The sequence below is a fragment of the Oncorhynchus mykiss genome, chromosome 6 (assembly GCF_013265735.2).
Source record: "Oncorhynchus mykiss isolate Arlee chromosome 6, USDA_OmykA_1.1, whole genome shotgun sequence".
NCBI classification, from domain to species: domain Eukaryota; kingdom Metazoa; phylum Chordata; class Actinopteri; order Salmoniformes; family Salmonidae; genus Oncorhynchus; species Oncorhynchus mykiss.
Genome location: NC_048570.1, coordinates 67,980,980 through 68,007,787, shown reverse-complemented (window position 1 = coordinate 68,007,787; position 26,808 = coordinate 67,980,980). Strand labels below are relative to the sequence as shown.

Genomic DNA, 26,808 nt, shown 5'->3' with positions numbered 1-26,808 from the left:
GAATGCTGTGTGTTCATATTTACTCAATTTTAGGTCCTGCCGGATGTCCAGAACTATGAAAGTACATTCTAATAGCGTAAGAGGTCTTAGTCGACACAAACCAGTTGTATTCTAAACCGAGTTGAAGACAAAAAAAGTTCTTAATTTGTTTGATAAGATCACTGTCTCAGGGTAACCCATTTCACGTTTGGGAACCACTAACATTACTAGACTCTCAGAACTAATAGTGCGTGACTGAAACTGCAGTGATGAGGACTAGTATGTTGATACTATATAACTTTTAGTAAACATTACATTCTATATAGTTGAGAATGTCTTAAGAAAATTATCCATCACCGTTACATTCTTATTTCACTTGGTGGACCTTTCGTAGGCTCTCTCGATATAGTCCTAGCGGAACCATAAATGTAAAAAATAAAAAACAGGAGCTGGACCCCTCCCAGCTAGGTAACGTTAACGCTGCTAGCCTAGCTCGCTTGCTACCATTTCCTCAATCCGATTAGCGAGCTAGCTAGCGATGAAACACTTTTCTTTCTGTATGAATCAGAATGCCCAAACTTACCTTTAATGGTCCATATGCCATTAAACAGCAAGAATTGAATCAAGACCATATCGATTAAATTCATTGTTAGTACATTGACACCGCGAATGCTTTACTGTTTCGATTTGCACTTCTTAAAGGCGCAGTCTGCGCTCTGTTTATGGCAGTACCTTCACAACCGCCTTTCACCGCTTGTCTCCAACCGCCTGACGTCAAGCGCAGGCAAGTACTAGTAGTCCCTCCTACCTCACTAGCGCAACAAAACTTGTTTACTTTTATTTGATAGGGCCGCTTATATTTGTTGAAAACAATTAAAGTATAATAAATTCAACAGCGACAAGCCAAACCACTTTTCAATATCAAGTTAGCCTACACATTAATTGTATTTATTTATTAGTATCCCATTAGACAACGCCAATGGTGACAGCTAGTCTTTCGACATATAACGAAAGAGACATTACAGACAAAATACTTTTGCATACATTTAAAAACATTAACATGTTTTGAGTGTGTGCAGCTATCAGTTGCACATACATGTTAGCACATTCAAGCAACAAGTATGTCACGTGGGGGAGAGGCGTTGTGCTGTGAGGTGTAGCTTTGTTTTTTGAAAACTGTGACTTTGTTGAATGTGCCTACATAACATGTCCTGGCTACCTACACCTGCCCTTGCTTGTTCTCTGCATTTGCCTCTGCGCTGATCGTCTTTGTTGAGATTCCCTAAAAACAGCCACTTCCATACATCTACAACCAGAGGTGACTGTTTTATAACAGGTTAGGAGAACTTATATAGCAGGTTAGGAGAATTAACGTAGCAGGTTAGAATAATTAGATTAAGGATATGGTTAGGAAAGGGTTAGCGAAAACGCACTCCTTGTAACACCAACTATTGACTGCAAAAAAATGCGTCTCTTATTTCCCATAGACATACTGTACATCAGACATACAGCGTTGATCTTTTCACTGTGTAGCTTCTGCCACTGTGTGGCTAAAAAAAAGCCACTACACTGACTGAACTGGAAACCTCAACTTGTCAGTCTGCTGCTGCTACCAGATACAAGGTGATGAAGACCTACGCACCTCTTCCTTCCCTGTGCACGCACACACATTTTGTGAAGGTATTACTTCAGCCATTAGAATTCTATTCATATAAAAATGAAAATAAATTAACAAGGCAACAGTAAATGTCATTTGCATGAATGATGCAGATTTTCATTTATTAATCAAAATGACGCAGAACAAAACAAATAACACTACAACCACGATCCTCAAAGGCTATGTGCCCTAAACCAAGTCAACTTCCCACAAAGACAGATGGAAAAATAACTACCTAAGTATGGTTCTCAATCAGAGACAACGATAGACAGCTGCCTCTGATTGAGAACTACACCCGGCCAAACACAAAGAAATAGAGAACATAGAAATAAAGAAACTGGAATGCCCACCCTAGTCACACCCTGGCCTAACCAAAATAGAGAATAAAAGCCTCTTTATGGCCAGGGCGTGACACCTCCCTACTCTTCTACATTTGCACACTCTGTACATAGATTTTTCTATTGTGTTATTGACTGTACGTTTGTTTATGTGTAACTCTGTGATGTTGTTTTTGTCGCACTGCTTTGCTTTATCTTGGCCAGGTCGCAGTTGTAAATGAGAACTTGTTCTCAACTGGCCTACCTGGTTAAATAAAGGTGAAATAAAAATTAATAAAATGGCATCTGCTGAGGGATTCCTTCGTGCTGCATCCCCAGTTGCTCTTTCGTCAAACAACATCCAAACAGCAGACGTTTGTGGTACTACTGCTGGTGCTTCTGCTCCATCTGATCCCTCTTATTCCTGTTGCCCTGATGCCTGAGCCAGCTGACTGCTGGGGCTGTCCCTCCCTGCTGCTGAGGTTATTCTTTGAAGAACCTCATCAATCGCTCTGGCATCACTGAAAGCTAACTTCTTAAACCTGGGGTGAAGTGCAGTGGTTTCTGATAGCACGTGATTATATTCCATTCTGTGGAACTTTCTGTCCATTGATGAACGTAGGGTGTCCATCAACACTGTCACATGTCCTGTGGTTACATTTGCTTCTCTCTAGCGGCTGGCTGTGATTCGCTGCAGACCCTTACACAGGAGTATCATTTTTCAGGCTGTCACATAGCTGAAAAGAGAGAACAGTAACTTATTAGTTCAGGTTCATGTTTTGTCTACTGATACTACATTCTCATCTACTGCTCATATACATATATAATACTGGATTAAATAATGATGTAGTAATAACTGCTTACTGTACCTCTCTCCACTGATCTCCACAGTGACCTGCCAAAGGGTTCCAGGACTCTGCACACTGCCTCCACCACCTCCCATTCATCTTGGGTCAGAGCATCAACAGGTGCACATGTCTACCCTGACAATGGCCAGGTTAGAGATGATGGCATCCTTTGACTCAAGAAACCGCTTCAACATATAAAATGTTGAATTCCACCTTGTTGTGCAGTCTTGTTTAGGCCTCAGCTCAGGCAATCCCATCTGGCTTTGTGTAAACTTTAGTTTTTCAGTACCTACTGTGCTCCAGTGGAAGTATTCCACAGATGCTTTCACTTTGTCCACACTTTGTCCGTCACCTTCAGAGCATCTCTTACAATCAGGTTGATTGTGTGGGCAAGACATGGATGATGGGTACATTTAAACATTTTCATGGCTTTGGTTATGTTAGCTGCATTGTCGCTAACACAACATACCACTTTTCCATATACTTGCCATTCCCTGGCCACTCTAAACAGTTCCTCTCAACAGTTCTCTGAGGTGTGTCTGTCGCTGAACTCAAAGCAGTCCAGAAGACAGCTAGACATCGAAAAATCTTCAATTAAGTGACATGTAACCGACATGTAAGAAGTGGTTACCCTTGATGTCCAGCAGTCAGTGGTAAGGCAAACAGCAGTAGCTTTTTGGACTCTTTCCCGCACTGACGCCTGTGTGCTCTCGTAAAGTTGTGGAATAAGTGATTTTGAAAGGGTTTTCCGGCTTGGAATTGTATACATTCGATTTAGACTATTGCTATCATTTCTAAAACCTCTGTCCTCCACAATCGAAAATGTCTGGAAATCGGTGGCAATAATTTTAGCCAATGCAATATAAATGTGGCCTTGTTTTGCTACAGACATTGGCATAAACTGGTTCATAGAAGACTGCGTTGCTGTGTGTCGTGGAGTAGGCCTACTTGACTGAGTGGATACATCTCCACGTGTGGAGGTGTTGGCTCCACCACTATCACTAGCAGGCCCGCTAGTTTTTTGAAGCTCCTCTACAGCTAGCTTCACAGTTGGGTGCACAGTTCGCATATGCCGGTGTAGGTTGTGCTAGAACCAACTTTATATGAGATTTTGTTTTGGCAAATTCTACACTGTGCTCTAACATTGTCTACATTATTAAAATGCATCCAAATGCTACTGTGCTTCCGACTCATTTTCCAGCTGTTGTTTTTACAGCTGTCCTTCCTTACTCTCTCTCCTCGGCTTCTAAGTGTGTGACTGTGAGTGAGTTGGCTCGGTCCTCCCTCGCGCATCTTTGGTTGACACTGCGTGTCTGATTGACAGGAACAACAGGTGAGGCTGTTAGTCTGAGCAGACATAACGAATGTGTGTGCTCTTGAGAATTTAGGCCTATATTATTTTATTTATATTTTCGTTCTTTGAATTAGTTAATTCTATTCATTTAAATCTTTTGATTATTCATAACTTATTTTTTTGTATATTTTTATAAATAGATTCGGCTCTTCTGATGTGCGAGCGTGCTCCCAACGTTCACCTACAACAGCCGACTCGTTCGCGAACGACCCATCACTATGTTCTTGCATATGTTGAGTCTTGACAGTGTTTGCAGCATGTGCAACAACTTGTGTTACAATATGAATATCCTTGACTGATGTATATGCATTTAAGTGCCAGGCCATGCATAGGTGAACGTTTATTGGTCAATAGTGGCCATGTTGTTTTCGGTACTAGTCTGGAAAATATTGCATTAAGAGACCTTTGTCCATAAATTCCATATGTAAAGTTGTGTGCAGATCGGCCATTCAGTGCCAGCAAAGTAGCATTTTAAGTGTTTTTCACAAAATTCTAAATTGCGGAAAATCCAACGTGGCGGACCTTATGGGTCCCTGATGCAAATGTGTTCCTTGTGAGGAGAGGGGCCTATGTACCGAATTTCATGACTTTAGGTCAAACAGGGTGAGGAGACCTTCGAAATTTGCATTTTCAATCTCTTATTATAGCCACCATCTGGCCAATCAGAGTAATTTTGTAAATGCCTGCTCTCTATGGCAAGACTCATTATTCACCCAAATTTCGTTCAAATCGGCCCAGTGCTTTCTGAGAAATCGCATGTGATTAAAATGAACATATAAACGAAAGGATGGAGACAGATAGATCCACAGTCCCCTCCCCGATTTAATCGTGGGGGCCAATTAATATTAATGTAAAAATGACAGGAAACCATGCCGAGAAAGCATTGCAATATGTTGAAAACGGATTAAAAATGAACAGAACACACCCAAATTATGAAAATCAGCACTCACGTCTCCAGTTATTCTCTACTGCCTCTCCTTGGCCTGAAGAGGCATTTCTTCCAGAACTCTGTGGGCTCTTCTACAGTGACGTCACTGGCAGAGATGTCATGGCGTCTGTGGGGTTGAAGCTGGAATTAAGCTAGCTTAAAGCTGTCGACAGTGTGTAAATCGAAATGGAGAAAAATGCAAACCTGCATCGAGATGTTGGAGGAAGTACTCTATGTGCTACTATTGCAGGAGAGATGGGCGATATTAAAACAGTTGGCGGAATGAAGGGAGCGACCGATACGTGCAAGAATAGTGAGCGTTCTCTCAGTACTTTGGTTAGTTGTACTACTAGCTCCAGTAGTGCCCCTAGCACTGCTAGTAATGATATCTCCAGTGTTGAGAAATTAGATATGGCAGAAATGATCGAGTCTCTCCCGGTGCAAGAGAAGAACATTCAACCGAGTGGTTGGTCGGAGACATTGTCCTCTGGATCTGGAGATAATTTGAGTAACGGGATGGGATATGGCACGCAACTGGCTACAGGAAATAACGAGGGTGCCACCTCAAAGTTAGTAAACAATAAAACGGATGGCGAGCCTTCCTCAATGGGGGTAAGGATTACAGATGGTGAAGCTGAGTTGTTGGGTCGTGAGTCAGTTGAACCAGCGAAGCTGGCAAAACCGACACACCTATGTTCGGACAAAACAAATACGGGAAACGTCAAATGTGGAGTTGCGATTGACAAAACCATATGCGAGGGTTTGCAGAGTGGGAGTGACCCGTGCATCGCGGCAGAATCTAGGAGCGCCGACTCACTTGAGTCCTTTTCGAACCTCAACTCCTGTCCCAGTTTCGATCTCAACAGTGAAGGGTTGGAGGACAGGGGGCTGGCAATAACACTACAGAGCGAGTATGGGGCTGATGGAACTAAGATCCCGTGCACTAAGGACCGGGGCGCTGGCCAGTCCATATACCACATCAAGTGGATCAAGTGGAAGGAGGAAAACACACCTATCATTACCCAGAATGAGAACGGTCCATGCCCATTGCTGGCAATTATGAATGTCCTATTGCTGGCATGGAAGGTAAATGACTGACATCATAACCAGACCTCTGAGACAAGTTTACATGTGGTGTGCGTGATGCCATTTGGAATATTTTCACATCTATTATTTGTCAATACTAAATTCTAATAGAGAAGTAATTCTGAAGCTGGTCATCATAACTACGCTATCTGTTGTATTATCAGTTTAAAATAAAAATTGAATGGTCAGTAGTAAAATAAGCTATTGTCACCTGCCAGAATATAGAATACTATGAAAAGTTGAAGATTCATAAATAATCTTCCTTCATTTGGGCAGAATTTAAGTCAAAGTTCAAATTATACCACTCATATGCATTCATCTTAATTTTCTCTTAATACTCAATTATTGTAATTTTATGATGGAGTTTGTTGACAGGTCACATTGACCAATTATACCATAGACCCAGTTGTATATATTTTTCCCATGCTGCGGCCTTGGCAGCTCAGTCTCTCTCTTATAAGTAGTCTCAGAGCTTCCAATTTAGTCATTTTTAAGCCTCTGGTTTCATTTACATCATAAAGATAATGTTTATTTATTGTCAGTGACAGTTGGTTGGCAGGCGGTGGAGATTCTGATTCAGTATGTGGCTTCACAACTTAAACTGCAGCTCTGTGTCTGAAACCTTCCCTAAAACTTCACTACCTACTGTGAAAATGGGTGACATGAAAGTGACTGTAAACAGAATTCTTTGCTTCAAACGCCTGTGTGTGTGCTGACAGTTGTGCAACCGCTAACAGTGCACTTCTGGTGACTTTAAACACAGTTTTCCACTTCCCAGGTGTGGGTGTATTTACTGTGAACCATAATCATGGGGGAGGGAGATTCCTGTCAGCCAGGTTCTATTGGCCTGACTAACTTTAGTCATATTGTTTGGTTTGTTAAATAATGTATGTGGTTCATTTACAGGTGAAGATGCCACCAATGATGGAGATCATAACTGCTGAACAGTTGATGGAATATCTTGGTAAGTACAAGTGGGAATCTGTTTACGAAACCGAAGACCCAAGTGTCATTTAAATCAGTGACCTGTTCTTTCGGTGCCCTCCTGGAGGGTGAAATGTACAGTTTATTCCTGGTCTCTAGTATTTCTCTAAGTTTACAGACAGTTGTGACCTGTTTTCTTTTTAAGCCTGATACAAATTCAAGACACCTTGACGGTGCTCAAAGGCAATGGGAAATACTGTATTTTTCTTTGGTTTTGAACCTGCCTGGAAGGTCCATGTCACAAATTGCTAGTCTGGCTGTAACTGTAGTACACCAGTGCAGTGGAGCATTGAGCTGTAGTAGAAACTAGCCTGGGAAGTGCAATGTGACCTTAATGACAGAGTACTGGAGGGTTGTAATTATGTCCCACTGCCTGGGAAGGCATTACTGTATGAATAATCACAGGACCTGCCTCACTGCCTGCCTGGCCCTTCAGTTTTATTATACTGATTTCCTCACCTCCCTTCAGTAGACGGATGTGGATTTGCTGCCTCTCCTAGCTTTAGGATAAATTGCTATATAATATGGATTTCATATGATTTAAGCAATGGCACACAGTAATTGCATAGCTGCTGTGAAATCCCCAATATGCCAATATTACCTGAGTTTTCCTTATAAATTAACAAAACCTCCACTTGATTTTTAGCCAGTGAATACAATGGAAGATTCTGTAATAAATTCAATACTGTACCTGGATCATTATACGCATTCTGGTCATCACCTAGCTGCTAGACCTGCCCTCAGGAGATTAGTTATATGCCTGGAGTCCCCACAGATGTGGTGGGTAGGTTTAGGGTCATAAAATATTGTATGGATGAAGGGCAGGTGGGCGAGTTGAATAAAGAGAAAACGATGCATAAAAAAATCCATAAATGTGCAATTCATATCTATAGACTACATTGAGGTTTTCATTGAATTATTTCTGTCTGGCGTTAGGCCCTAAAGCTTAGGTTACACACTAACTGTAGTGCCCTAAATACACGGCAATTGCCAAATGCATTTGGGGACTTGGGCAGAAAAGTTCAAATCGATCCACTGAGGCAAAAAGGACAATGTCGGAGTTTAATTCAATAATAGAAAATCTGCGAAATGGAGCGTTGATGTTTGGGGAAAATGTAGTAAAGCAGTCAAAAAGGAGGATGGCAGTTCTGTCATGTGTGATGATTCAACAGTCTCATGACGGGGAATTCAAGATGGCACCTCAAGGGAACTACTGTTCAGATGGGTTAAATGTAATAGTAGCTTAACTGAAATGTGGATTGACTGTAGGTCTATAACCTCTCACATCGCCTAATATAATATTAACTCCTGCAGAATTAATAATAATTATTGTTTCTTTCAGCATCTTGAGAGAATGAATGTGCGGTTAGGGACAGTCTATAAAGGTGGCGGTGCTATCTTTATCAGCATCATAAAAGTGTAAGCCATCACTTTATCTTTATTATTATTATTATTATTATTATCTTATTATTTAAACCACATAAAATATTTATCCAGACTGGACTGAGATCTTATCAAAAACATGTTGAGCTGTTTTAATTTTCTAAACCGGTGAAACTGATGTCATTTAGACATTTTTGCATGTAAAATCTTTCATGTTTTTTTTTAAGTCATTCAATTTTCTCCATGGTCCCAGAACGTATTTGTGTGAGAGAAGCAGAGATGAAAGGCAACAATTTTAACAAAGTCAACTATACCGAACAAAAATATAAACGCAACATGCAGCAATTTCAACCATTTTACTGAGGTACAGTTCATATAAGGGAATCAGTCAATTGAAATAAGTTCATTCGGCCCTAATCTATGGATTTCACATGACTAGGCAGTGGCGCAGCCATGGGTGGGCCTGGGAGGGCAGGCCCACATGGGAGCCAGGCCCAGCCAATCAGAATTCGTTTTTCCCCACAAAAGGGCTTTATTACAGACAGAAATACTCCTCAGTTTCATCAACTGTCCAGGTGGCTGGTCTAAGACGATCCCGCAGGTGAGAAGCCGGATGTGGAGGTCCTGGGCAGGCGTGGTTACACGTGGTCTGCAGTTGTGAGGCCGGTTGGACGTACTGCCAAATTCTGTAAAACAATGTTGAAAGTGGCTTATGGTAGAGACCAATCAATCAATCAAATTTATTTTATATAGCCCTTCGTACATCAGCTGATATCTCAAAGTGCTGTACAGAAACCCAGCCTAAAACCCCAAACAGCAAGCAATGCAGGTGAAGAAGCACGGTGGCTAGGAAAAACTCCCTAGAAAGGCCAAAACCTAGGAAGAAACCTAGAGAGGAACCAGGCTATGTGGGGTGGCCAGTCCTCTTCTGGCTGTGCCGGGTGGAGATTATAACAAAACATGGTCAAGATGTTCAAAGAGAAAACACAGAGACAATTAACATTACATTCTCTGGCAACAGCTCTGGTGGACATTGCTGCAGTCAGCATGCCAATTGCACGCTGTGGCATTGTGTTGTGTGACACAACTGTCCATTTTAGAGTGGCCTTTTATTGCCCCCCAGCACAAGGTTCACCTGCGTAATGATCATGCTGTTATTCAGCTTCTTGATATGCCATACCTGTCAGGTGGATGGATTATCTTGGCAAAGGATAAAATTATCACTAACAGGGATGTAAACTAATTTGAGGGAAATAAGCTTTATGTGCGTATGGAACATTTCAGGGATCTTTTATTTCAGCTCATGAAACATGGGACCAACACGTACATATTTTTGTTCAGTATAGATTGAAACATTAACCCTATTGATTTCTAACATTATTCTGGTGAGCAAAGGTTTATTTAGTCTTCTAGGACAATAAGTAATTACAGAAGAGAAGCTGCCTCTATCTAATTATAGACTAACATAGTTGACTAACAGGCCTACGTTTCTGCTTATAATTTCTGACATTTTGGTAGGCTAATCTAAAAATGTTTCCATCTCAGTCTGTACAACGCATTTTCTGTATTTGTGGGTTAGGGTCGGGTGAGGGCCTCAGATTTTCATCAGCGCTTGCGGATGGATTATTACCAATTGTGAGCGGGCGCGGATGAACAAACAGCTCACCCGCACATCGCTAATACCCATGTGAGGTCAGGTGGTATGGTCCAGTATAGACTGACCAGGAGGACTGAAGAATCCCTGTGGACCAAGCCCTGCTAACGTCAGGGAAACAGGAGCTGTGTTCTTTCTCCTTGCGGAGCACGCTGACCCCACTGCCTCCCTCCGTAGCTGGGTGCTGTTATGATGAAGAACCAGGGGTGTCCTGTTACTAAAGGCATTCTCATCTAAGCTATAGAGAGAGAAAAATCTGTCACTATAGCCAAGCCCTCTTTTCATGGCAGTGGTCAGTTTGGCTTCAATTTTACCAGCTCTATAATTCTTTGACTGGTGCTATGACTAGTGTCCCGTTTTGAGTGTGTTCTAGCTAAATGCATCATATAAAGACTGTTAGGCGTCAATAACAACTCTAACTATAAGAGAAATGGAGTCACCAGCTGCTGAGTTCTGAGAGACGCCAGAAGTCCTGAAATGTATCCACATTAGTCATGCCATGGGAGTTGTTTACTTTCATATGATCATTTGGGAGTTCGGTATAGAGGTCAGTTTGCGCTAAAAGACTCCTGACTGTTTGTGCTACATTGTCCTACATTCTGCATGTGATTAGCAGATTCAACTGGTTTTTATTTAATCTGTATTAGTCATGATGAGCCAAGACACAGACTGTCGTTAATTTATGGCTAAGGATATTTCTCACCATGGTTTAATTACAGTGTACACTGTCGTGCTTCATTGGGGGACAGATTAGTTAGTTAATGGGAGAGCCTTGTGTTTCCTCCCCACAGAATCTGCCTCTGAGTCCATAGCGCTTGGTGTCCATGACTGATATATTATAATTGAATTGCATGCATTAGAGTTTGGTTCATTTTGCTGGAAGAAAAAGTATCATCTACAGTGTGTGCATTTCATTGTCAGAGGACACTATGACCAGGCAAATCTAATTAGACCTTCTTCAAATACTTTTTTATAAGAGAGGAGGCAAACAATAAACTGTAAACTGTACCCTGCTGGCCAACTGACATGAAACCTTGAGAGAGGAGACCATTCAGACTGACCCAAAGCATTAGCACATTGAAAGACACACAGTTGCTCATCTTTAGATATATTAGAGGTAGCCTAGTGTGTGGGTCTGATGGAACACAGAACTCACTCAACCCCATAGCTCTATGTTCAATACCAGTAAGAAGCCACAGAGAGGCCTTTACCCCCTCTCCCTCCCACTCAGGGCCCTCTCCCCCATTGTGCCCCAGATGGAATCCCCTGATTGCTCCCTCTGTCTGCAGCTCTGCACCTTGCTCATCTGCTCCTACAGATACCCATGGTTGATTCCAAGTTCAGTGTAAAAACACTCCCTGTCTCTTTTGAGCACCCTGACTCAGTGAGCACTTCAACCCTTCTGCAAATCACAGGTGACAAACAGTAATGAAGCACAGCGTTTTCATTTCATGCAACTCCTGTTTTTCCGACTGTCGTGTTAGATTTCCTCGGAGGAATGATCACGGTTGTAGCCATCCCTCTTGTGTACAATACCGACCTTTAACTGCGTCATGCAGGCTGTGTGCGCGTATCATCCCAGATATACCTCTGAGTCGTCTCTGCTCTTCTTTCACAAGTGCCATAAATTGCAGCTCCGTGTTTGTGGAGACGGCTTTGTCTTTACTCCAGCTAGTGGCTGAGAGCTCATAATGAATGGTTTGGTCCCTGGTCAAACATTCATCTTGTGTAATGTCCAGGAACATGTAGATAGGCCTGTCTCCTAGCCTCACCACTGCACTTCATTACGCACAGTTATTGTTTTATGCCCAGACAAAAAACAATGGCTTGTGAAAAAGAGCTGCTCACAAAGAGCCCCATTTAACGTGGGCTGATTCAGACGCTGTATTAATAACTACTGTGAGGCCCATAGGGGCAGAAGTGGAGGAGATGTATGTTGTATTAAAGAGGCTGCTGGTCGGTGTTGGGATTTAGTACTCTGTGGAGCATGCCAGTGAATCATCATCAGCAGCAGTAGAGGCCCAGGCAGGGAGGGCACAGTCTAGAGTCAGCTGGCAGGGAACGGGGCAGGCGGGGGGAGGTAGGGGGGGTATGGCCGGGGGTTCCCTGGGCATAGAAATGTCCAAGTCAGTTGACTGGCCTCAGCTGGGTGCATTCATGGCCAGGGCTGAGGAAGCCTGTTTTCTGAGGAGAGGATATGGAGATCGAATCAGAGTATCTCCCCAGCTCTCAAACACACTGACTACTGGCTCACTTTGTTAAAGTAAGATAGCAATCGTTGGATCATGAGAAAAAGTAGGCCTATTTTTGTTTTTCAGATATCAAAGTCTCAGAATCATTATCTTGTAACATAAAATATCTTGCGAGTGGGTATGTTTTTGACAGCTAGACACTGCCGCTATGTGTTGCTCAGAGAGGGGAGGGTGGAGTTGGGTGCGACGTTAATGGTTGGATGACAGGTGCACTGTGATTAGCACCACAGGGCTCTTCACAAGGCTCTCCCTGCCCGCCCCAGTGGCTGCTCTCCCTAGGTCCTACACTAAGCCCTTAACAACTCTCTAGCGGCTCCCCACTGGCCAGAGCTTGACTGACCCCGCATGCCTGGCCGAGCCCTTCCTGGAAAAACAGCTGGCCAGCGCTTAGCACTCAACATCCCGCTTCTCACTGAGGATTAGACACCTCTTATGAAATCAGAACATAGTCGTTAATATCACCTCTTCACTTGGGATTGACGTAAGCAGGCTGTGATGTCACTGGTGAGCGGGCAGGGCTCTACCCTGATGATATTTTCCCTCTCAGCTCCCCTGTGTGTCTGTGGCTGCTTTACTTAGCCTGTATCCCCAGGTCCTCTGATGTTGCTTCCTCCTCTCTCGCTCTGTCGCCCCTGCAGGAGACTACATCCTCGATGCCAAGCCAAAAGAGATTTCTGAAGCCCAGCGGCTAAACTATGAACAGGTAAGGACTGTTGCCTAAACACAATCAATAAGGGCAGTTATTCACTGATCATACGCATGTCTACCGGTTCATCTCTGTGTCTGTCTGTGGCTCATGTTGGAGAATCAGACAGGCATGCAGGATGAGGCAGGCAGGCTCTAGGTTGTTGGGCACCCCCCCTCTCCCTCTTAGATCTCTGATGGCAGAGCAGCAGCCAAAAAGTAAAGCAGCAGCATCACACTATTAAATCGCACCACGCCAAGGGGGCTCACTTGTTCTCACTTCCCAGCCTAAAATATCCCTGCCTGCAATTTAGTGACTGCAGTTCCTGTCTTCTTCTATCCAGAAATATATCATATTCTAAATGGCAACGATGCAATGTTAAGATGAGTGTTTATACGGTCATGTGCATTTGCACAACATTTGCATTGGGAATGAATCTCCAGAAACACCAATGAATGTATATTTATGTAAGATGAAAATAAGCAGCATGATGATTATGGTTATGGAAAAACAGCCCACTGCCCTGGAGCTGCGTTTAGCCCCTATATAGGTTACATATAAAACAGCCCACTGCCCTAGAGCTGCGTTTAGCCCCTATATATAGGTTACATAAAAAACAGCCCACTGCCCTAGAGCTGCGTTTAGCCCCTATATATAGGTTACATAAAAAACAGCTCACTGCCCTAGAGCTGCGTTTAGCCCCTATATATAGGTTACATAAAAAACAGCCCACTGCCCTAGAGCTGCGTTTAGCCCCTATATATAGGTTACATAAAAAACAGCCCACTGCCCTAGAGCTGCGTTTAGCCCCTATATATAGGTTACATAAAAAACAGCTCACTGCCCTAGAGCTGCGTTTAGCCCCTATATATAGGTTACATAAAAAACAACCCACTGCCCTAGAGCTGCGTTTAGCCCCTATATATAGGTTACATAAAAAACAGCCCACTGCCCTAGAGCTGCGTTTAGCCCCTATATATAGGTTACATAAAAAACAGCCCACTGCCCTAGAGCTGCGTTTAGCCCCTATATATAGGTTACATATAAAACAGCCCACTGCCCTATAGCTGCGTTTAGCCCCTATATATAGGTTACATAAAAAACAGCCCACTGCCCTAGAGCTGCGTTTAGCCCCTATATATAGGTTACATAAAAAACAGCCCACTGCCCTAGAGCTGCGTTTAGCCCCTATATATAGGTTACATAAAAAACAGCCCACTGCCCTAGAGCTGCGTTTAGCCCCTATATATAGGTTACATATAAAACAGCTCACTGCCATAGAGCTGCGTTTAGCCCCTATATAGGTTACATAAAAAACAGCTCACTGCCCTGGAACTGCGTTTAGCCCCTATATAGGTTACATAAAAAACAGCTCACTGCCCTGGAGCTGCGTTTAGCCGCTATATAGGTTACATAAAAAACAGCTCACTGCCCTGGAACTGCGTTTAGCCCCTATATAGGTTACATAAAAAACAGCTCACTGCCCTGGAACTGCGTTTAGCCCCTATATAGGTTACATAAAAAACAGCTCACTGCCCTGGAACTGCGTTTAGCCCCTATATAGGTTACATAAGCTGCGTCTTATCAGGCCAACCGCACAACATGGTCATGAGGGGCAGGTCATGTCTCTTCACATCGCTGTGGGAGGGTGCTCAGGGATGCATGGCTGAGTTCAGATCGAGGCCAGTGCTGGGGCTCTGGGTGGTTCACATGGCCTGGCAGGGATGTCTTTATAATTCCCATCCACAATCCCATCCCTATCCCTGCTGCCTGGAATGTGGGAGTGCCATGGCCTTTCTTCCTCTCCTCCTTCTCTCCACTCTGCTGCGGCAAAGAACCAGCACATCTGTGAATGTTATTCTCTTCACGGACGTCATCGCTCGGGGAGGAGAACAGTCATGTGTGCGTGTGTACATACCAGTCTCTCGATTACTGTCCAAGGAGAATGTTCTGACTGCCGTACAGTCGTAGCTCTCCAAGCTCCTGCCAAGAATGCCAGCATCCTGGGGTCACCTCTTCACTGTTGAGACTGGTGTTTTGCGAGTACTATTTAATGAAGCTGCCAGTTGAGGACCTGTTTTTCAAATTAGACACCATAATGTACCTGTCCTCTTACTCAGTTGGGGCCTCTCACTCGTCTTTCTATTCTGGTTAGAGCAAGTTTGCGCTGTTCTGTGAAGAGAGTAGTACACAGCGTTGTACGGGATCTTCAGTTTTTTGGCAATTTCTCGCATGGAATAGCCTTCATTTCTCAGAACAAGAATAGACTGACGAGTTTCAGAAGGAAGTCCTTCGTTTCTAGCCATTTTGAGCCTGTAATCAAACCCACAAATGCTGACGCTCCAGATTCTCAACTAGTCTAAAGGTGGCCAGTTTTATTGCGTCTTTAATCAGCACAACAGTTTTCAGCTGTGCTAACATAATTGCAAAAGGGTTTTCAAATGATCAATTAGCCTTTTTAAAATGATGAGCTTGGATTAGTTAACACAACGTGCCATTGGAACACAGGAGTGATGGTTGCTGATAATGGGCCTCTGTACGCCTATGTAGATATTCCATAAATAATCAGCCGTTTCCAGCTACAATAGTTATTTACAACATTAACAATGTCTGCACTGTATTTCTGAACAATTTGATGTTATTTTAATGGACCAAAAATGTGCTTTTCTTTCTTTCCAAAAACAAGGACATTTCTAAGTGACCCCAAACTTTTGTACATACATACATACATACATACAGACAGACAGACCAGACAGACCAGACAGACCAGACAGACCAGACAGACCGACCAGACAGACAGACCAGACAGACAGACCAGACAGACAGACCAGACAGACAGACCAGACAGACCAGACAGACAGACAGACAGACAGACAGTGCCTTGCGAAAGTTCCGGCCCCCTTGAACTTTGCGACCTTTTGCCACATTTCAGGCTTCAAACATAAAGATATAAAACTGTATTTTTTTGTGAAGAATCAACAACAAGTGGGACACAATCATGAAGTGGAACAACATTTATTGGATATTTCAAACTTTTTTAACAAATCAAAAACTGAAAAATTGGGCGTGCAAAATTATTCAGCCCCCTTAAGTTAATACTTTGTAGCGCCACCTTTTGCTGCGATTACAGCTGTAAGTCGCTTGGGGTATGTCTCTATCAGTTTTGCACATCGAGAGACTGAAATTTTTTCCCATTCCTCCTTGCAAAACAGCTCGAGCTCAGTGAGGTTGAATGGAGAGCATTTGTGAACAGCAGTTTTCAGTTCTTTCCACAGATTCTCGATTGGATTCAGGTCTGGACTTTGACTTGGCCATTCTAACACCTGGATATGTTTATTTTTGAACCATTCCATTGTAGATTTTGCTTTATGTTTTGGATCATTGTCTTGTTGGAAGACAAATATCCGTCCCAGTCTCAGGTCTTTTGCAGACTCCATCAGGTTTTCTTCCAGAATGGTCCTGTATTTGGCTCCATCCATCTTCCCATCAATTTTAACCATCTTCCCTGTCCCTGCTGAAGAAAAGCAGGCCCAAACCATGATGCTGCCACCACCATGTTTGACAGTGGGGATGGTGTGTTCAGCTGTGTTGCTTTTACGCCAAACATAACGTTTTGCATTGTTGCCAAAAAGTTCAATTTTGGTTTCATCTGACCAGAGCACCTTCTTCCACATGTTTGGTGTGTCTCCCAGGTGGCTTGTGGCAAACTTTAAACAACACTTTTTATGGATATCTTTAAGAAATGTCTTTCTTCTTGCCACTCTTCCATAAAGGCCAGATTTGTGCAATATACGACTGATTGTTGTCCTATGGACAGAGTCTCCCACCTCAGCTGTAGATCTCTGCAGTTCATCCAGAGTGATCATTGGCCTCTTGGCTGCATCTCTGATCAGTCTTCTCCTTGTATGAGCTGAAAGTTTAGAGGGACGGCCAAGTCTTGGTAGATTTGCAGTGGTCTGATACTCCTTCCATTTCAATATTATCGCTTGCACAGTGCTCCTTGGGATGTTTAAAGCTTGGGAAATCTTTTTGTATCCAAATCCGGCTTTAAACTTCTTCACAACAGTATCTCGGACCTGCCTGGTGTGTTCCTTGTTCTTCATGATGCTCTCTGCGCTTTTAACGGACCTCTGAGACTATCACAGTGCAGGTGCATTTATACGGAGACTTGATTACACACAGGTGGATTGTATTTATCATCATTAGTCATTTAGGTCAACATTGGATCATTCAGAGATCCTCACTGAACTTCTGGAGAGAGTTTGCTGCACTGAAAGTAAAGGGGCTGAATAATTTTGCACGCCCAATTTTTCAGTTTTGGATTTGTTAAAAAGTTTGAAATATCCAATAAATGTCGTTCCTCTTCATGATTGTGTCCCACTTGTTGTTGATTCTTCACAAAAAAATACAGTTTTATATCTTTATGTTTGAAGCCTGAAATGTGGCAAAAGGTCGCAAAGTTCAAGGGGGCCGAATACTTTCGCAAGTCACTGTATATATATTAATTACACTGCTCAAAAAAATAAAGGGAACACTAAAATAACACATCCTAGATCTGAATGGATGAAATATTCTTATTAAATACTTTTTTCTTTACATAGTTGAATGTGCTGACAACAAAATCACACACAAATTATCAATGGAAATCAAATTTATCAACCCATGTAGGTCTGGATTTGTAGTCCCACTCAAAATTAAAGTGGAAAACCACACTACAGGTTGATCCAACTTTGATGTAATGTCCTTAAAACAAGTAAAAATGAGGCTCAGTAGTGTGTGTGTCCTCCACGTGCCTGTATGACCTCCCTACAACGCCTGGGCATGCTCCTGATGAGGTGGCAGATGGTCTCCTGAGGGATCTCCTCCTAGACCTGGACTAAAGCATCCGCCAACTCCTGGACAGTCTGTGGATGGAGCGAGAAATGATGTCCCAGATGTGCTCAATTGGATTCAGGTCTGGGGAACGGGCGGGCCAGTCCATAGCATCAATGCCTTCCTCTTGCAGGAACTGCTGACACACTCCAGCCACATGAGGTCTAGCATTGTCTTGCATTAGGAGGAACCCAGGGCCAACCGCACCAGCATATGGTCTCACAAGGGGTCTGAGGATCTCATCTCTGTACCTAATGGCAGTCAGGCTACCCTTGGCGAGCACATGTAGGGCTGTGCGGCCCCCCCCAAAGAAATGCCACCCCACAACATGACTGACCCACCGCCAAACCGGTCATGCTGGAAGATGTTGCAGGCAGCAGAACGTTCTCCACGGCGTCTCCAGACCCTGTCACGTCTGTCACGTGCTCAGTGTGAACCTGCTTTCATCTGTGAAGAGCACAGGGCGCCAGTGGCGAATTTGCCAATCTTGGTGTTCTCTGGCAAATGCCATATGTCCTGCACGGTGTTGGGCTGTAAGCACATCCCCCACCTGTGGACGTCGGGGCCCTCATACCACCCTCATGGAGTCTGTTTCTGACCGTTTGAGCAGACACATGCACATTTGTGGCCTGCCGGAGGTCATTTTGCAGGGCTCTGGCAGTGCTCCTCCTGCTCCTCCTTGCACAAAGGCGGAGGTAGTGGTCCTGCTGCTGGCTTGTTGCCCTCCTACGGCCTCCTCCACGTCTCCTGATGTACTGGCCTGTCTCCTGGTAGCGCCTCCATGCTCTGGACACCACGCTGACAGACACAGTAAACCTTCTTGCCACAGCTCGCATTGATGTGCCATATGGATGAGCTGCACTACCTGAGCCACTTGTGTGGGTTGTAGACTCCGTCTCATGCTACCACTAGAGTGAAAACACCACCAGCATTCAAAAGTGACCAAAACATCAGCCAGGAAGCATAGGAACTGAGAAGTGGTCTGTGGTCACCACCTGCAGAATCACTCCTTTATTGGGGGTGTCTTGCTAATTGCCTATAATTTGCACCTGTTGTCTATGCCATTTGCACAACAGCATGTGAAATGTATTGTCAATCAGTGTTGCTTCCTAAGTGGACAGTTTGATTTCACAGAAGTGTGATTGACTTGGAGTTTTTGATATATATATATATATATATATATATATAATCTTGTTCTTGCCTTTTTGTTTGATATTGTCTGCTGCATATTTGAATAGTCAAGCTCCTTTTATTATGATTTTGAAGAGTGTTGAAGGAGTTCATCATAACAGAGTTCTATTTATAAATTCTGGCTTCAAAACATAAAATATCATCTGTCGGAGGATATGCGGATTAAAATAGCGATTGCTTGGCTGTTGTTAAACAGTAACTCAGAAACTGGAGCGCTTAGTAAAGGTTTATTCTGCAAAGACTGGTCATGTTCCCATAAATGGCACTCCTGAGAGATTGCACACTAGCACTATTCACTTGACAGCGCTTTTATGGTTATACGATATAGAATATTCTATTTTATTGAGATAGAGATGCTCCTAAAAAAATAATGTGGCAGGATGGGAGTGTGTCGCTGAATGCAACATGATTGTGGATTTTAAGAGTGCACAGTTGTAGACTAAAATGCAGACTTAAACTGACGTAGGCTACTGATGGATTTAATTCAAATGTAACATGTTAAACTGTAGTTTTTATCCTGTTTAGTGAATGATTACTGTGATAATTAATGGAGTTTAGGCCCTGAAACTGTGTGTATGCTAATCTAGAAACCATAACCCAATCAGGTAAGAGGAAATTGCCTAGGATCAGAGAGCAGGGTCAAGCACAGAACAGAAGATGGACGAGGTGGGATTCTGACATCTGGCTGAACAAAGAGAGGAGCATGGACATTCCACAGGAGCCAGAGGGAAACTCATTGGGGTCATAAAATGTATCGCTAGGGAGGTGACAACTTCAAGAGGGTGGTGACCAAAAGGAGGGAAGAGTATAAGATGTTTTGTGAACTTTCTAAATATGTGCACTCAGCTGAATGTATCCTTGGTATTAAACACTTGGAACTTCTCTTGAGCTTTTGGTCTCAATTTCTTATTGCAAAGAGGTTGCAATAGCGTTTTTCTTTTTAACATGACCTAATAAAGTTTTGTGCCAGATCTCCATAATACTCGGGGAGCTGTCCAGAATGCCATTGACATGAAAACTGAGGCAAAGCTCTTGCCTGTGTCTGTCAATTAGTCTGTCAGTCAGCTTTGTGGTCAGCCTGATCAGCCTGATTTGCCAGCGGATGGAGGTCTGGAGTCACTCACCAGTCGCAAGTGGAAGCAGAGCGTGTGTGAGAAAGAGAGAGACGTGCTGGCGAATGAGCGTGGTCTTGTGTGTGTGTGTGACTGCTGGGGGGAATAAAATGTTGATCTGGCTCCCAGCCTGTTAGTGGAACGTTACAGGAATGCCGGCCTGTTTATCCAATCAGTCTCCCTCTTTCGTAAAAGCTGGAGTGGAACCATTGAATACTGGCCTTCATTGTCCAGGGAATAGTCTACTGTACATCATCACATGCAAATATCACAGGCTCTGTGTGGATCCCATTTTCAGCACAGAATTTATGATTAGTGTGGTTAGGGTGGCACTTAGATGTAGTCTGGTCATAATCTGTAGTCTGTGAGCGGCTGGAGCCGAGTGGAGCAAGGCTTGGCCACACAGCAGGAGGGTGTGAGTGTGCAGAGCATGCAGCATGTTGGGCACTGGGCAGAGCGGGAGCAGTGGCCGGGCACGTTCCTGATCTCTTACTGTGCTGACAGCTTCGCCACCCGCCAGACAGAGACGCAGTGCCCACATTTGTGTGTGCACTTGTCAGTGTGTGTGTTTTTGCTACACTGCGCTGACTCACGTTTGACTTGTGCTTTAGCACCTGTCCTCAAAAAATGCAATTAGGAAAACAAGGAGGATAAAGCAGAGAGAATCCTTGCTGTGTGTCTCAATGATGGACTACATGACCCCTCAAAAAATTCAGACCATTATTCCGGTACTGAGTCTTGCAACAGAGGACAGACAATTCTGTGAGCTTGTTTGGCCTACCACTTCACAGCTGAGCCATTGTTGCTCCTAGACGTTTTCAGGGCAGAAATTTGACCAACTGACTTGTTGGAAAGGTGCCATCCTATGATGTTGAAATCACTGAGCTCTTCAGTAAGGCCATTCTACTGCCAATGTTTGTCTGTGGAGATTGCATGGCGGTGTGCTCAATTTTATACACCTGTCAGCAATAGGTGTGGCTGAAATAGCCGAATCCACTCATTTGAAGGGGTGTCCACATACCTTTGTGTATATATAGTGTAAACAGCAAAGCAAAGCACTGTGGAAGTGGAGGAAGCCCCCCGCTTAGTGAGGCGCTAATCAGTAGCTCTCAGGGGGTTCATCTGATGTCATGTGACTGAAGCTCTCTTCCTTTGGAGTGGAGCAGCTGCATGGTCTGTTACATGGACCATACTAATCCTCCCCACAACTGTCCACAGGCGTCCTAATCCCCCCCCCCACACACACACACACACACACACAGATCGTTCAGCGAAATGCTTTTCAACGACCCACACCGCTAAGTGCGAAAGCTGGAGAATCTCCCTGCGTTTGGGAATTTATTGATAGGTTATTGACAGGTTATCCTCTTAGAAAATTGAGAAAACACACACAAAGTCACCCACTATCACCTCTCTGTGTGTGTGGGGTGTGGGGACAGCGGCAGAGGCTCCCTGTGACACTGACCAAAGCAACGGTCATCAAAATTGTTAAAAGGTTTTGAAAACAATTCTAATAAATGCAGCAGTTGGACAATAGATGAATACACTCCAAACTTTTAGATCATTTTTTTTTATTCATCAGGATTGACTGAGTTATAGCACATAAAACATTTTATTGGCACTGAAAAATAATGAATGGCGTTCAGGGATTTTGTTGGGAATTCAGGTGTTTATTTTTTTTGGGGGGGGGGGTGCACTCACCATTTTATTTATAGATATATATAAGTCGGGTATTTATTTTATATTTTATGTTAAAATAAAGAAAATGTGTACTTGAAACAGTTGCATAAATACAATGGATGTATTTGCATAAATGAAACATTAACATAAAGGGGTGGAACAGGGCTGCAACCACAAACACCTCCTCTGTCTAGGACTCTTGGTCTACCTGCACTCACCTGTGCTGTCTAGACTGCCTAATTAATGACTGTTGTCACGTTCTGTTGCATAATTCAACAATTGTGCCAATAGCAGGATCCCCTCGGATTAAAATCCAACACGCTTGGCTGTAGATTACACCTACCTATACATACTTTGAATTGTTTGCAAGTTCAGACACAATATCACTATAATCCGAGTGTTCATTTTCAGAAGTTGCATTCATTTCAGTGCATTTAATTTGTTAACATTTCAATTGTAGCAAATTATGACTTTTTTCAGTTCCACATCAAAATAAAGTGATCTTTCTTCTCATTCTTGTGTTGAGATGTGTTACATCCCCGAAATAAGCTTTAGTGTTCTTATAGATGCAACAGAAAGATAATGTATTCCATTCAGCCCATTTCAGGCATTACCGGAGTGTGTTTGACGGGTCATTACAAATATTTCCGCGGTCGTAACGTTAATGACTAAAAAAGACAGGCACAAGCAAAAGTATGATGGAGTCGTAGAAGTAAAGTGAAAGCAATCAATTCAGAAAGATTTAAGTTACAAGTGGATTTTGCGTTCCTCAAACACAGGAAACAGATGGCTGAAAAAGACGTGCGTTGCTACAGACGGGTCTTGTTAGTCTTTTCTGTGTCTGAGGGGCGAAAGACAGGAGGGAGTGATAAGTACGGTAGACAGGAAGTTCCTTGGTCAGGACACTTTCTGATTTGTACAGTTTGTACACTTAACTGATAGTACAAACTAGCAGGTTTCTGTGGGTGAGTCTGCTGTTTTTCTAGTTGGAACGGCTGAAGTATGTGACAGTAGTTGGTTCACTGTCCTCAACATTTATTCCAATGTCAAATCTTATTTCAATGCCATAGTTAACAACAATTCTACAAAGACTAACATCCCTGGCTAAAGACCTTGAAAAGGAACATGACTTTCTATTTGTTGTCCCCCAGAATATGAGTGATGCCATGGCGGTGCTGCACAAGCTGCAGACGGGGCTGGATGTCAACGTGAAGTTCACAGGGGTGCGGGTCTTTGAGTACACCCCAGAGTGCATTGTCTTTGACCTGCTGGACATCCCTCTCTACCACGGCTGGCTGGTGGACCTGCAGGTGAGAACCCTTCCCTCTCTCAGCCCCCTTTAAAAGTAGACTCGGCGAGTTGACATAAATGCACAAAGAAAACTGCAGTAGTGGGTCAATATCCGCAATAACTCAGAACATTGAACCCTGAGGCTGACCTTCTCTGCTGTTTTGGTCCTGTAGCTACCACGTTGTAGCAGCGTGAAGCAAACCCTGTGCACATGCCCAGATCCTCTGAGTGACTGAGAGCAAAGTATTGCATCGCACTCATTGCAGTAACTACGGTGCTTCTCACGGCAACATCATAATGCTAAGTCTACCTTTTTAACCCATGTAGCTATTGCTAAAGTCACCTTGTCCTAGAGAGATTTACACAGTTATCAAAACGTCACACCAGGGTAAGCATACACGAAACACAGCCCTTATTTTAAGTGTTTCTAAAATCCTCTGTGGGAAAAATGAATGGTCGAAAAAAGATTGGAACTATTTCCCTGTTTGACCACTAGGTTTTATGGGTATTATAACTCATACTGTGGTACTCTATAGCCGTTTGTCATATAGACAATAAACCAACTCCACACATTATTTATGAAAGAAATTACTTCAGAATGACTGGTTAGTGTACAACTCATATTGAGTATTTTTCTTTTGAAAACATGACAATGTGTTCTTGTCGCTTGTTCTTCACTGCATAATAGAACACAACAATGGTGGATGAATGCTCTCCTCTTTTATGTTCCCTCCAGATGGGCGACACAGTGAAGGCTGTGGGTAACTGCAGCTACAACCAGCTGGTGGAGAAGATAATCTCTTGCAAACAGTCGGACAGCAGCGAGCTGGCTGGGGAAGGTGGGTGGACCGATCGACTGGAGGGATGTGTTGCTTTCTTTCTCGCTGCCTCTCCGCTACACATCCCAGGCTGCTTGATAAGGCCGACATTTTCTCCTATTGCGCTGAAGCAGATAAACGGAGGTCTGGGCTAAACATTCCTGTGGACGACTGACTTTAGTTGAGCTTTGTTCCTTTCCCTCTCTCACGCTGCTCGTATTGCTCACCCAGGGCAGTTCAGATGTATTCCCGTCATAGGCACGTTTGCTTCTGGGCTGAATGTTTTATGCTTTTAGCATCAAGTTTAAGTTTTATTAGTCGTATATACGGGATACGCGTGGTAGACATTGTCCAATGAAATGCTTACTTGCAGGTTCCTTCTTGACAATGCAACAACAATAAGAAAGAATAAAATACAAGAATACGAACATAGGGTAAAGACTCCGTAGAATAGAATAAACATTTTAGCATCATCACATAAATAAACAAATAACGAAAGAGTGAGTCGGTTAGCGGGGCGAAGAGTTTCCTCTCCAGTGCTTCTCCGCGGTCTGTCTAGTTGTCTCCTTGTCTTAGTTAGAATATCACCCTGTCTCTTCGTGTCACTCAATACAACTCTGTCTATCTCTTTCGCTCGCGTTATCTCGCTCTCTTTCTCTCTGTGTCTCATTCTATAGGTCAGTGTGTCTATCCTTGTCCGTCTGTACATCACTTTATATCTCTATATCAGTCCCTAAGTCTTTGTCTGTTTTTCAGGTTGTCGGTCTTGTGTGTCTCTCGCTGACTCGCTCTCTATCTCTTGCCTTCTCTCTCCCCTCTCTCTCTTTCTCCCTCTCTCTCCCTCTCTCTTTCTCCCTCTCTCTCTTTCTCCCTCTCTCTTTCTCCCTCTCTCTCTACCTGCAGGCTTTGTAGCCGAGCAGTTTCTGCACAGCACGGCCACCCAGCTGACGTACCACGGCCTGTGTGAGCTCACGTCCACCGTGCAGGAAGGAGAGCTCTGTGTGTTCTTCAGGAACAACCACTTCAGCACCATGATCAAGTTCAAGGTGAATGACCAGTCAAGTCATTGACAAGCCTTTATCCACTGCTTTATGCCGCGTGGTTATGACAAATGGGGCCTTGCAGTACTGTTTACTGTGAATGGGTCTTCTTTACTTTCCTCTGCTACAGCGTCCCCAAACCACCGTCCACTATGAACAAAAACAAGTTAAGTCTGCCTTGTCCTCTTAGTAGTGGGTGTTATATAAAGGGTGTTATATAAATGAACTGCATAATGTTACCGAATTCATATCACTCAGTCCCAGATAAGCCTTTATTTCAAATGTATTGCTAGCTTCCGGATCAGATCACCTCATTCTATGTATTGTAGGTTGTTGACACATGGGGACTTTCTTTCATCCAAGTCTTTTCAACCATCTGTTAACAGCTGAGCACTGTTAGTGTGTTCCCCTTCTCCCTGTCCTCCCCCTCACAATAGATCTCCCCACACCCCAGTCCCAGGTGATGTAATGTTCAGTACATAGGGTTCTGAGGCTGGTGTGAGGGCATGAATACAAATGCCCCAAAGAGCATGGTAGACACGTGATGGAGACCTATTCAGCACCTAGAGTCTTAATGCTATCTACGATGGTTTCAACCACCTTGTGCTCCCTCCACTTATCACTGCAGCTGGGACAGGCTCTTCCTGTTATCTGTAGCAGGGGAAGTTGAGCAGGCCTGTCTGTGTGAGAGTGTGTGTGTGAGCATGCTTGCCAAGTGAAGCAAGCTGTGTGTAGCACCCATGACCCCAAGATAAATAATTACCAATAATACCAAAGCCCCCCTCATTTAAACACACAAACACACACAGACCTGTTATCCAGGGTTAACCTACTACAGGAATAAGAGGGTGTGAAAGTGTGTAGATGTATTTTCTGGCAGTGATAAGACGTGTATAACGTGTGTCTCCGTGTGATCAGGGCCAGCTGTACCTCCTGGTGACAGACCAGGGCTTCCTGACGGAGGAGAAGGTGGTGTGGGAGAGCCTGCACAATGTGGACGGGGATGGCAACTTCTGTGACTCTGAGTTCCGCCTGCGACCCCCGTCAGACCCAGAAACGGTGTACCGCGGACAGCAGGACCAGATAGACCAGGTCAGACCACTACGCCAATTGGGCCCTCTGATCCAGTTCCACTTCATTCATGGGAGCAATGACAAACAATGCTGAACACCGATCTAGCTGAATCATGGCAGCCATTTCGCACTGTTGGGTGCACCACATATCTCTTGCAGAGGATGTATACCATGGAGAACAAGGTGCACAGTCACAGTGCAGCATTACAAAAATACTAAGTCAGGGTGAGTCACAATCAGAGTGTACCTGATTGTGGTAGCAGGTAGCCTAGTGGTTAGAGCGTTGGACTAGTAACCGAAAGGTTGCAAGATTGAATCCCTGAGCTGACAAGGTAAAAATCTGTCGCTCTGCCCCTGAACAAGGCAGTTAACCCACTGTTCCTAGGCCGTCATTGAAAATAAGAATTTGTTCTTAACTGACTTGTCTAGTTAAATAAAAATAAAAACAGAGTGGATTGCATAAAGGGTACAGTAAATATTACACATCTCCTCTATCTGGGCTCTGCTTTCCCGTGGCTTTCTAGCCTGCTCCATCTGCACTCAGCGCTACTCTGGAGAAGTAGTGGGGAAAAGTTCCTCAATAATAGATGTTCAAAACTCCTCTG

General features: G+C 43.7%; 2 protein-coding genes across 5 annotated transcripts in view; one reads left to right on the top strand and one right to left on the bottom strand.

Annotated features, from left to right (window-relative positions):
- adam10a (ADAM metallopeptidase domain 10a) overlaps window positions 1–760 on the bottom strand; it is a 109,379-nt gene extending 108,619 nt beyond the window's left edge. For 2 of the 3 annotated variants that reach the window (XM_036980804.1, XM_036980803.1), the window contains exon 1: window positions 563–750. Coding sequence is in view for 1 of the 3 variants with exons in the window: in XM_021607380.2 (XP_021463055.2) it covers window positions 563–626 (64 nt within the window). In the remaining 2 variants the exon portion in view is untranslated. Of the gene's footprint in view, window positions 1–562 lie in introns of all 3 variants that reach the window. The other variant, XM_021607380.2, reaches the window with a different exon arrangement.
- Window positions 761–5,134: 4,374 nt separating this feature from the next.
- Window positions 5,135–26,808, top strand: part of mindy2 (MINDY lysine 48 deubiquitinase 2) — a 29,002-nt gene continuing 7,328 nt past the window's right edge. The window contains exons 1-7 of one of the 2 annotated variants that reach the window (XM_021607378.2): window positions 5,135–6,169; window positions 7,076–7,133; window positions 13,081–13,145; window positions 23,134–23,292; window positions 24,009–24,111; window positions 24,994–25,136; window positions 26,049–26,222. In XM_021607378.2, coding sequence (XP_021463053.2) covers window positions 5,270–6,169; window positions 7,076–7,133; window positions 13,081–13,145; window positions 23,134–23,292; window positions 24,009–24,111; window positions 24,994–25,136; window positions 26,049–26,222 — 1,602 coding nt within the window. In that variant the 5' untranslated portion in view covers window positions 5,135–5,269. The remainder of the gene's footprint in view (window positions 6,170–7,075; window positions 7,134–13,080; window positions 13,146–23,133; window positions 23,293–24,008; window positions 24,112–24,993; window positions 25,137–26,048; window positions 26,223–26,808) is intronic. The other variant, XM_021607379.2, reaches the window with a different exon arrangement.